Source organism: Arvicanthis niloticus, chromosome 5, assembly GCF_011762505.2.
Source record: "Arvicanthis niloticus isolate mArvNil1 chromosome 5, mArvNil1.pat.X, whole genome shotgun sequence".
Classification (NCBI taxonomy): Eukaryota; Metazoa; Chordata; class Mammalia; order Rodentia; family Muridae; genus Arvicanthis; species Arvicanthis niloticus.
In genome coordinates this window covers 56,370,381-56,382,694 of record NC_047662.1, presented here as the reverse complement: position 1 = coordinate 56,382,694, position 12,314 = coordinate 56,370,381, and the positions used below count along the sequence as shown (strand labels likewise).

Below are 12,314 nucleotides of genomic sequence, written 5' to 3'. Positions count from 1 at the left end.
GAGTAAATAGTAAAGCAAGCTATACATTCCATTCAATATTAGTCATTCACAAAGAGAAACAAAGCAGTGCTATGCACTACAGCATGGGTGAGTCTCCAAGTAGTTGTGCTGAGTAAAAAAGCCACACAGAGTTGTGGTGTATGATCTCATGTATATGATACTCTGAAGAACACAAGCCAATCTAAGTAAGGGACATAAGCAGTAGCTACTTAGGGATGGCAAGGCTGAGGGAAGGAATACAAAGGCAAAGGGATAAGGAGACATCCAGGGGCAAGATACCTTCACTGTCTCCATCATGGTGGCAGTCTTCCAGGTGTGCATGATGTGTGTCAAAATATACCAAACTACGTCCTTCGAATATGTCGGTTTATTATATATGACAATCATGCCTCCGTAGAACCTTGAAAAACTTTCAGTAAAGTTCTGAAATGTTATCATGGAACTATTTTCTGCTTTTTTTTTCTTTAGAGGGAGGAAGTTTCCTTGGGATTGAACCCAGGGCCTCACACATTCTACCTAAGCATTCTACCACCTCTGGCCCAGCACATAAATATTTTCCATATCTCTCTTTTATGGTAAACTGCTATCTAAATTAATGACATTTGTTGTCTCTACAAATAGTTTTTTCTATACTATAAAACATTTCAAATAAAATACATCAATTAAAAAAAAACTTTAAAAATATATTAGTCTCCCAACATTTCCTTTGCCCTGTGAAGTGCCTCAATACAGAGAAGTGATGGTATTGGTGTCAGGCTTGTAGGACACAGCCCTGTCTTCTTGAAAACTGATGACAGATCACTAAAGACAAGAAATAAAGGTATCAGCATTGCAGAGAAAAGGTCCGATTCTGACATCCCTGGAGATCCAGTTTGTAGCATCAACTTGCTTGCTGCTCCGACTTTTAAATTTCAGGATTTGATTGTTCATCCAATACATTCTAACCAGAGTTTGTTAACGTTGTCTGTAACCCTGAGAAGGAGAAATAAATGGATATTTAATTCATTTCTCTGATATTTACCACATTTTTATCACAAGTAGTCATAAAACTATTTAAAACATAGGTTGTTCAAACAGCTAGAAAATATATCCATCCATCCCTTCATTGAATAAACTTCCTTCCAATTGTATACTGTATGCCAGATACCACGCCAGACATTCTCACATGTCATTCAAATGACAGATCAACTCCTATAGTCATCTTACACTTAATGTCAAGAAAGCTCAGGCTAAGGAGCCTCAGTTACTTAATGTCAAAGGGTTCCTAGTTGGTACTGGATTCAGGATGTGCTAAGCCTGCTTAACTTCAGATACTTCTCTACTCTCCACATTCTTGTCCAGGAAGGATTTGCCCTTATACCAAGAGTGAGCTCATAATGTCTAGCCACTGTGGCCTGTGTCTTGGAAGTGGGGTTGGGTGGCAGTGGTCATAGGAGGCATCCCAGATGTTTCTTTGCCTCGATTCTGCTTCATATGTGACAGAATAGCCTCTGACTACAGCTGGAGAGGTCTCAACACTACAGAACTTGTGACCCAGGAGAAGAACAACTATCTGTTTTGAAAGTCAGAGACAATTAGGGTTCTTCATCTCTGGTGTTGATGACTGTTGTCAAGTAACAAAACCAGTGATCTAGAAACAAAAACCCTAAAGCAAAAATGTTCAATCATAGAAAATGTTCGAGCAATGCCATCCTTAGTCACACATCAAAACATATTAAAACATACCAGCTGTGATAATCTTCTGAGATCTCACTTGGAAGACCTCTGAGAGCACAGGCTTAAAGCTGCACTTGTGCCTAGGTGTAAGCTAAAAAGTCCCATTGTGCTGCCTCAGGCTAAGGACCTCATGGTGCTTCCTTTCCCTCAGGGAAGCAGGTCTCCAAGAGCAGAGGGGTTCATTTTCAACTTTACAGCTTTCAGTTTAGTTTAAATATATTGGTTGAGTTTAAAACACACCAAAACAAATGGGGGGGGTGTCTCTAGATTCTCACATGATATATTCTGCTTTTTGATCTGTAACAATATAGACATTACCCTTTTTGATCTGGAAAAATATAAACATGTACTAAAAATCATCATGATACCATCTGCAAGAAAGAAAATCGAAATGAACATTGAACGAGTAATGTTGACCAAAAGAATATCCATACTTTAGAAAACTGTGCACATAAAAGTGTTTCAGACTAAAACTCCAGAGGGTTATATCTGTCATTTTCTAAATGATTAACGATAGAGGGTTGATGAGACAGTTCAGTAGACAAGTATGTCTGTGACTACAGTTGATGACCTAAGTTCACCTCTGGAATCCACATGTTGAGAGAAGAAAATTCAAAAAGGGTGGCTAGATATAATGGCACACTCCTGTAATTCCAGCACTTGGAAGGCTAAAGTAAGACGACTCAAGTTGTAGGCCAGCCTCGGCTACACAGTTAGATCCTGTCACACACACACAAAATTTAAAAATAGGTGTCAAAATTGATCTTAAAAATATGTTTGTTGATATACTGGGATAAGGAAGAGAATACACTAAACACTAACAGTATTGACAGTGAGTACTCATAAAATTCTTTTCATCTTTCCTCTCTATTTTATTCTGTATTAAACACATATTTGCTAAATATAATACTAGGCCCTGGAACAGAAAAAAAAAAGATACCCATTATTTAAAGAACTCATTAAATCTGAAAAAGACATGTAGTTTACTTAATAATGTACTAATGGTAATACCTCGGTTTAGTAAATACATATATAGCTATGTAAGATATTAAGATTAGGGAAAACTAAGTGAAAGGAATGTGGGAACTCTTGGTGTGTTAGCACTGTTGTTCTTCTAGAAACAAATGTGTCTGTATGTCTACATGGCACATAGACACAATAGGAACTGAAACAATGTAGCATATATAGGCAGCTTTTTATATAGGCAGTATCTTGTTCTTCCAGGAGTAGGTAACTTCTATAGGCTGAGCTATCCTGGAGTGTGTCAACGTCCTCCAGATAACACATATGCCAGTGCAGACTAACGCTGTGCCAGCAAGGTGACATAATCGACTGACTGACTTGTCTTTAGAAAAAAAAAAAAAAAGACTCAGAGAAACACAAAAGATTCATTGTAATGTTACCTTCCTACCTTTTATGAGGATTAGAAATTACTCCAAGTGTGTTTTAGATAAATGGTAGATGACTAGTAGAAAATACTAACAAATTAATTAGTTTTAACTGAATGAAATTGCATTATAATGAAAAGATGTGTGACATTTACATTTATATGGTTCGGCTTAAATATTAATGATCATTACGCTAATCAGTCTGAAACAATACCTGTCTAGCGTCAGTAAAGGCTCTATTGCAATTATTTCTAAGCATTCTCTTACACACTATCATTTAGAGTCTTGACTACAAGTATTGTGTTCTTCCCTAAAAGTTACATAAACAATAAAATGTTCCCCAGAAGTTTGAGACCAATTGCTAAAACATAAGTTAAAAACATGGCATGTGACATTGTCTGAATAAACGCAGTGTCTTTATTAACTGAAACTACAATTCACTGCCACAAGAAGTCTCTAATATTTATAACTGGCTCGTTTGCCTTTTAGTATAAGTGTGTGCTATTTAAGATAGTCCCTATAAAGCCGTACACTCATATTCACTAGCTTACCTGCTAACACATAATACTCTTGGTTTATTGCAATGGCATGCGTGTGTCTGCACAGTGTCAGCCTGTGTGTACCTGCAAACAGAGGGAGACTGAACGTCCATGAGCGTGAGAAAGGCTAGGCCATGATCATGAGTTCTCATGCAGAACCCTGCAGCCTGTTTACTGAATGCTCACAAGAAGCTTATTTGAAGGAGAAAGCAGTCAGACATTTGTAAAGATATCGCTTGGGTTTATGGATATGCTCATTTAAAGCAGTGGTTCCCAGCATGTGGGTCACGACCCCTTTGGGGGTTGAAAAGCCATTTTACAGGGATTGCCTGAGTCCATATGCGTATCAGATATTTACATTATGATTAATAACAGTAGCAAAATTACAGTTATGAGGTAGCAGTGAAGATAATCTTCTCACTGGGGTAATCACAACATGAGGAACTTGGCTTGAAAGGTTGTAGCATTACAGAAACATGAGAATCATCGATTTAAGGCAATGCTTCTGACACTTTGTAAAATTCAGGTATTCTTTTCAAATGCAATCTTACAGATCTTTATTCGCTTATCTAATAATTGTCTAGAGTGCTTTGCCATTAAGTGCACTACTGTTGTAATTAATGAAGTAGATTCCCAACACACAGGAGAGTTTGTTGAGGAGACACACAATGTGATTGTGTCTCTAGGAGGAGCTATTTTTAAAGTGTTAGGAAATAATCAGGGCAGTGGGTAGGGGGCTCTCTGCAAGGAAGGAGGTCCAGAAAGAGTACTCTAAGGCAGTTACATTTAAGGTGAGACCTGGAGGATCAGAAGAGGATTACAGTCATGCAAAAGAATCAGGGGGATGAATATGGGACACAAAACGAACAAAAGGTCCTCAGACTGGAATATGAAAATATAGAGCAGTGGTGCCTTAATGGCCAGGTGACCTATACATTACTGGGAAGTATCAAAGAGCTGAGATTTACCTACGAAGACAACCTGTTCCATGTTCTATACTCTCCTTGCAGACAGCCACACGCATCCGATCTGCCATGGAGACATGGAATGGCTGGGACCTGCACAGCAGCTTTCAGTAAAACCTGGAGATGTCTGGAAGAGAAGTGTAAGTTCCTATCACGATTGTATCATGTCGTAGGAGACAGCCTGCATCTACAAGTCAACCAAGGGAGCCTAGGGCAGTACTTCCTCCTGTGCTCCGGGAATCTGTCACCCCATCCAGGGAATATTACAAGAGTCAGCAATCACTTGCCATATCCCTCACACCCGCCATTAACATACATCAAGCCTTTGTCTGTAATTTATGTTTTAACATTTAAAGAATACCTTGACAGTTATTTAAATACATAAATCAAGTCAAAACCCTGTTATAAAATATTAGAGATGTCATAAGACCTCTGATTTATTTAACAATGTGTTCTATTTCTTGATCTCAATTTATTTCAAGTTTTTGGGAAGAAAAATGGTTCTCTGCTTTATTCTGTTCTTGTTTTTAATTCCTTCATTTGGGAGATTTCATCTCTGCTCAAAACCATTTTTAATAATAAGATACAAAATTTTTAACTGTTGATATTTTTTAAAGAATAGAAATGATTAAGTTTAATTCATGTAGCTTTTGATATACTCAAATAGTAGATTAGTCTAAGTGATACTATGGATATTCATATTGGATAGCCAAGGTTTCATATTTTAACTTCATCTAATAGAGAAAAATTTACTCCCTTATTTGCTTAAAAGCCAGACTGCTATGCAATAGGAAGGAGTGAATACAGACTAAATACTGCTCAGGATCCGACAGCTTACAAATTACATATACCAAAAGGGAAAGACTATTAGATCTACTTTGATATGCAATAACAAAGATAAAACTGTGTCCCTGGACCACATAAAAACTCTTCCTAGAGTTAGAACTTCATACACAGGTAAGAACTCAGTTCATGGAGCAGATATAATTATTCCTATAATTCTATTTGGGAGGAAGAGGCAGGAGGGCCATGAGTTCAAGATCATCCTGGGTCATTCCAGGTTCACAAGGGGAACATAGAAGATCTTACCTGAAATAAAGCAGCAAACTCTAAGGAAGACCTTGAAAGGGACAAAATCTTAAATAAACAGAAGAATGGGAAAGATTCTCTCCTCTTCTGAGAACTGTGCCTGTGCTAGGTCTTCACTCAGAGAGATTCACAACTTTAGGAGCTAACTGATTTATAGTTTCTATATACTCGGTCTAAGAATCAGTTCATGACTAATCTGAGAAAAAACTGCTAACTTTATTCACTTGTATTTATTTGATTAATTTCTGTCCTTGCTACAGTGTGTGTGTGTGTGTGTGTGTGTGTGTGTGTGTGTGTGTGTGTATCTCTGTGTGTGTGTGTGTCTGTGTGTCTCTGTCTCTGTCTCTGTCTCTGTCTCTCTCTGTCTCTCTCTCTCTCTGTGTGTGTGTATTGAAAAAGAGAAAGAATTTAGAAAAAAGTCACATAATGAAGGTTCTTTTGTGCATTTTAGAATGGACAGCAATAAAATTCATTCTCTGGTATGATTTTCTAAGGCTTTAACATGATGACTTTTCAGCATTTTCCCAAAATATAATATTGTGACAATGTTGGACTAAGAGTCTCATTATAAAATGAGACTATAGTCCATGATAGAAAGGTGAGAAATGCAAATGAAAATTAGTTTAATCATTCTTATAGTAAATGTTCATTATTTTTATACTAAATATTCATTATTAAACACTAAATTTAAGAACAAAAAAAAAAGAAGTTGAGGAAAAACTGAAACAGATTAACAACTAAATGTCTATTTGATATAGAAAAACCAACAAACAAAGCCTAAAACTCAAAGGTTTCAGTTCCACCAAGAACAAAATACAAATACAAGGGAGCCTGGCAGTCTAATAAAACAGTGTAATTCCAACTTGGGCCTTTCTACCCCTACGAAATATAGAATGAGAACATTTAAGGAGATTTTTAAAACCACCGTAGTTTTCTGTATCAACTAAAGCCTACAGCAACATCCTCCTTTCAATTTCACTTTTCTCTTTATTCTTCCAAATAAAAACCACAACAAAGAACAAACAAAGCTGACAACATGATGCTGTTCTCTCCTCTCCTTCCAGTTATGACAGTTTGCCAACATTGCAGGCGCACACACACACACACACACACACACACCTCTGCGTTTATATCATTCCTGGCACACACAGCACTACATGCATGGTAAAAATATTATAGGATTATCACAGCCTGGACAAGTACCATAAGATCAGTGAAGGAAAACTGAAAAAAGATGTAACTTACCAGTATCAATTCAAACACTTGCAGATATTTTAAATGAAAGAGAATTGCTTCTCAGGTCTAAAGAGCCATCTGGAGACAGAAAAAAGAGGAAGAGAGGAACTGTATTCTTAGTAATAGTAAAAATATAGCAAAGCCATTTCTTAAGAGAAATAAAAGAGAAACAGTTAATATTCAAGCTTAAATTAAGCAAATATTTAAGGACCAAAAATAACTGTAAACCAAGACACTGGGTAGAAAAGTTTTATGTTGATTCTTCTCTTCTGCATTTCACATCCTGTGCTGCGACTAACCTTCCAGTGATGCTGCCTATACCACACCATGGCAAGACACAGAGCAAAGGAACAACGAGAAGTTAAAGAACTAGGAAACGATGTATTTACAGCTCAAAGTTAAATTCAACATCTCTACCTCATAGCCTGTCCCATTGGTTGAAAGGGAAAAATTCAGATATTTGAATTTGGTTCCCAATGAAAAGCCACCCTGGGAAATCATCCCCACTGACGTTCCTATTAACAGAGTCTCGAGATCCTCAGTATTAATGCTTCTTGCTGGGGATGCATGTAACCAGGTCTCTGGATTTAGGGAAATAAAGAAGAAAAGCATATGATTTGGTTAAATGTGCTGAGAAGTGTACTAAGTTTAACCTCATCTTGAAAAATACATTTACCTAGTCCTTCTTAAAAAGAGAGCTATAATTTGATTAAATCCATTATATTTAACTAGCAATGAAACAAATACAGTGGATAGGAAAGTTACAGGCTGGAGGAGACAGTCAAGGTTAAGATGCTGAGATGCTATACAGGACCACTTTCTGCCTAACAAGCTGGTGGTGTTAAATGTTTGTGTATGGAGCTGGCAAACACCTACAATCTCAGCACTGCAGAGGCTGAGACAAGAGGCTCAAAAGGTGAAGGCCTGGTACATAGGGAGACTATGGTTGTGTTATTTACCTCTCAGAATGATACACAAACCAACTGTAGTGTGTGGGCTACCCTTAGAACTTGCACAAACCAAATATGAGACGTTATCTTTTATTATCATGCAAATTTAAACTTGGACTGGAGATGGCAGTTACAGAGCAGTTACAGAGTTAAGTTACAGAGTTAAGTTAGATGACCTTAGAGAAGGTCTTTAAGCATTAAAAAGTCAATCCAGCTTCCAGTTTCCATCTGTGCCCAGAGCTGACCCTATGCCACAACTCTCCATAACCAAATCCCACTGGGAGAGAGCTGGTCTCCCAAGAGTGCTGACACACCTGAGAGCACAGGTAAGACCACCACTTTTGCTCAAATTCCTGGCCCAAGAGGGACCCACCCAGAGCTATCAGGACACAGGAACCAAGAAACAGCCAAGGACAGGATCCTTCCAGTTTCCATCATCCCAGAGAGAACTGGTCTCCGAGGAGTGCTGAGTGACACACAGGCTTACAGGGGGGACAAGCCACAGTCAGAGACAACAAGACCAGCTAACACCAAGATAACCAGATGGCAAGAGGCAAGTGCAAGAATATAAGCAATAGAAACCAAGGCTACTTGACATCATCAGAACCCAGTTCTCCCACCACAGCAAGCCCTGAACACCCCAATACACCGGAAAAGCAAGACTCTGATTTAAAATCACATCTCATGATGATAGAGGACTTTAAGAAGAACATAAATAACTCCCTTAAAGAAAAATAGGAGAACACAGGTAAACATGTAGAAACCCTTAAAGAGGAAACACAAAAATCCCTTAAAGAATTGCAAAAAACCACAACCAAACAGGTGAAGAAATAAAAAAAAAAAAAAAAAAAAAAAAAAAAAAAAAAAAAAAAAAACATCGAGGATCTAAACATGGAAAAAGAAACAATAAATAAATCACAAAGGGAGACAACTCTGGAGATAGAAAACCTAGGAAAGAGATCAGGAGTCACAGATGCAAGCATCACCAACAGAAAACAAGAGACAGAAGAGAGAATCTCAGGTGCAGAAGATACCATAGAAAACATTGACAACAGTCAAAAAAATGTGAAATGCAAAAGCTTCTAACCCAAAACATCCAGGAAATCCAGGACACAATGAGGAGACCAAACCTAAGGATAATAGGTATAGAAGAGAGTGAAGATTCCCAACTTAAAGGGCCAGTAAATATCTTCAACAAAATTATAGAAGAAAACTTCCCTAACCTAAAGAAAGAGATGCCCATAAACATACAAGAAGCGTACAGAACTCCAAATAGATTGGACCAGAAAAGAAATTCCTCCCATCACATAATAATCAAACACCAAATGCACAAAACAAAGAATATTAAAAGCAGTAAGGGAAAAAGGCCAAGTAACATATAAAGGCAGACCTATAAGAATTACACCGGACTTCTCACCAGAGACTATAAAAGCCAGAAGCAGAAGATCTGGCTTTATCATACAGACCCTAAGAGAACACAAATGCCAGCCCAGACTATTATACCCAGAAAAAACTCTCAAGTACTATAGATGGAGAAATCAAGATATTCCATGACAAAACCAAATGTACACAGTATCTTTACACAAATCCAGCCCTACAAAGGATAATAGATGAAAAACTCCAACACAAGGAGGGAAACTACACCCTAGAAAAACCAAGAAAGTAGTCTTCTTTCAACAAACTGAAAAGAAGACAGCCACACAAACATAATTCTGCCTCTAACAACAACAACAACAACAACAAAAAAAAAACAATCACCATTTCTTAAAATCTCTTAATATCAATGGACTCAATTCCCCAATAAAAAGACATAGACTAACAGACTAGAAAAAGAAACACTCCTTGATTGTTGGTGGGATTGCAAGCTGGTACAACCACTCTGGAATTTCGTCTGGTGCTTCCTCAGAAAATTGGACATAGTTTTATCTGCAAACACAGCTATACCACTCCTGGGCATATACCCAAAAGAAGCTCCAACATATAATAAGGACACATGCTCCACTATGTTAATAGCAGCCTTATTTATAATAGCCAGAAGTTGGAAACAACCCAGATGTCCCTCAACAGAGGAATGGATACAGAAAATGTGGTACACTTACATAATGAAATACTACTCAGCTATTAAAAACAATGATTTCATGAAATTCGCAGGCAAATGGATGGCTCTAGAAAATATCATCCTGAGTGAGGTAACTTAGTCACGAAAGAGCACACATGGTATATACTCACTGATAAGTGAATACTAGGCAAAGAGCATGGAATACCCATGATACAACTCACAGACCACATGGAGCTCAAGAGGAAGAAAGATCAAAGAGTGGATGCTTCAGTTCTACTTAGAAGGGGGAACAAAATAATCAAGGGAAGTAGAGGGTGGGAGGGACTTGGAAGGAAGAGAATGAGGGAAGAGGAGCAAAATCAGGTATGGGAGGAGATAAAGATGTACAGATGGTCAGGAAATTGAACAGAGTGTGTGTAGCAATGAAGGATGGGGAACTGTGAGTAGCAAGCAGAAAGTCCCAGATGCCAGGAAAGCAAGAGCCTCCCAGGACCTACGGGGATGACATTAGCTGAAATACTCCACAAAGAGGAGGGAGAACCTGTTGAGACCATATCCAGAGGTTAGGCATGGCCCCCCTGTTGAAGGATGGGGCCACCCACCCATCTCTAAAATTTTAACCCAGAATTGTTCCTGTCTAAAGGAAATTCAGGGACAAAGAGTGGAGCAGAGAATGAGGAAAAGGCCATCCAGAGACTGTCCCATCTGGGGATCCATTCCATATGCAGACACCAAACCCAGACAGTATTGCAGATGCCAAAAAGTGCATGCTGACAGGAGCCTGATACAGCTGTCTCCTGAGAGGCTCTGCCAGATCCTGAGCAATACAAATGCAGATGCTCGCATCCAACCATCAGACTGAGCACAGGGATCCCAATGGAGGAGTTAGGAGAAGAACTGAAGGAGCTGAAGGGGTCTTATCTGGCATCAATGGGAAGAGCGGCCCTTGGTCCTGTGAAGGCTTGATGCCGGCAGTGTAGAGGAATGCTGGGGCAGTGAGGCGGGAGTGGGTAGGTGGATAGGGGAGCACCCTCATAAAGCAGGTTAAGGGAGGATGGAATAGGGAGTTTGCAGAGGGGAAACTGGGAAAAGAGATAACATTTGAAATGTAAATAAATAAAATATCCAATTTTTTAAAAATAAAAATATAAAACTTTTTTTAAAAAAGTCGATCCAGAAGTATTTAGTAGTTAATAGTAAGACACTTAAAATTTTCTCTCATATTCTCAAGAAATAAAGAGAAATTAGTTAAGATAATATATAAAAACATGTTAATTGTTACTGGACTAGGAACAGATACATGGGAGTTCTTTGAAAATTAAAAATTTTCTACGAAAGCCAACATATTAGCATCTTTCTTCAAAGGGCACATAAATATTACCATTTATCTCAGCACAAAATGAAAATATTCTAAGTGCTCTGCAGTAGCAACAAAAATTAAACCTTATATAATTATGATAAATCGATCTGATGAAAATTACTTAGTAATTAAAATGACAATATTCAATATTCAAGACTAAAACACCAAAAAATGCTGGTAGTCAGCATATTAGAGTGAGGACTGGAAGCACACTATTCTGAGAGTTTAAGTTTGTATGAATAGAAACAAATCATATACAGTAACAAATAAAACAATGCAGCACTATGTGTGAAGATAGTGACATGTTTGTCACATGGTGATACTGTATTGCTTCTGAAGAAAGAGACTGACATGAAGGAAATAACAAAGAACTGGCAGAGGCTGACACGTATCTTGCTACATCGTAAACTCCATCAGGTCTGATCTTGGACAACCTGAACAAGTTCTTTAAACCATCCAAGGCTGCTGTACAGTTAATGCAGCCACCCTTTAGGAACAGTGCAAAGACTGGAAGGTGGTGCAAATAAATGCCTGCAGTAACACAGATACATAATGAGCATCAGAGAGCAGTGCTTAGTGCTACTGTCATATTAAAGGTGAAAGCACACCATGAGAGTAGAGATGGGCAAGATACACCCATGGTGAAATGGTCTGACTCTACATGGACAGGAAATGGAAACAGGGCAAAAGGCTTTAGAGGTTCTCATGGGTGAGCTGCAGGCAAGGGGTAAGAGATGGGCCAAGAGTTCTGAGTCAGGACACAGTGAGCATCTTGAGTGAGCAGTGGAGAGGTGAGCAAGGCCACCATGGGAAGAATGGGAATTCCAACCAATAGCACACTGTGTTCAAACCTCTCTGCAAACCATACAGACAGAAGGAACTGAGAAATGAATATGAATGGAAAACAGAAAGAAGAAACTCCGAGAGTATTCTACTGGAACAGGGTACAGGGATGCCCTGCTTGTTATGAGGACCTAGTGGGATGGGCTCTTTGTGGTAGGTAACAGAGGAT

General features: G+C 38.4%; 1 protein-coding gene across 10 annotated transcripts in view; it reads right to left on the bottom strand.

The window, feature by feature from the left end:
• Positions 1 to 352: 352 nt before the first annotated feature.
• Caap1 (caspase activity and apoptosis inhibitor 1) overlaps positions 353 to 12,314 on the bottom strand; it is a 97,150-nt gene continuing 85,188 nt past the window's right edge. For 2 of the 10 annotated variants that reach the window (XR_013110605.1, XR_013110606.1), the window contains 3 exons: positions 4,612 to 4,735; positions 3,656 to 3,727; positions 353 to 972 (listed from right to left, as the gene is read on the bottom strand). Coding sequence is in view for 7 of the 10 variants with exons in the window: in XM_076934664.1 (XP_076790779.1) it covers positions 4,612 to 4,735 (124 nt within the window). In the remaining 3 variants the exon portion in view is untranslated. Of the gene's footprint in view, positions 973 to 3,655; positions 3,728 to 4,611; positions 4,736 to 6,942; positions 7,012 to 12,314 lie in introns of those variants that run through there. The other 8 variants (XR_013110604.1, XM_076934664.1, XM_076934662.1 and 5 more) reach the window with 4 other exon arrangements.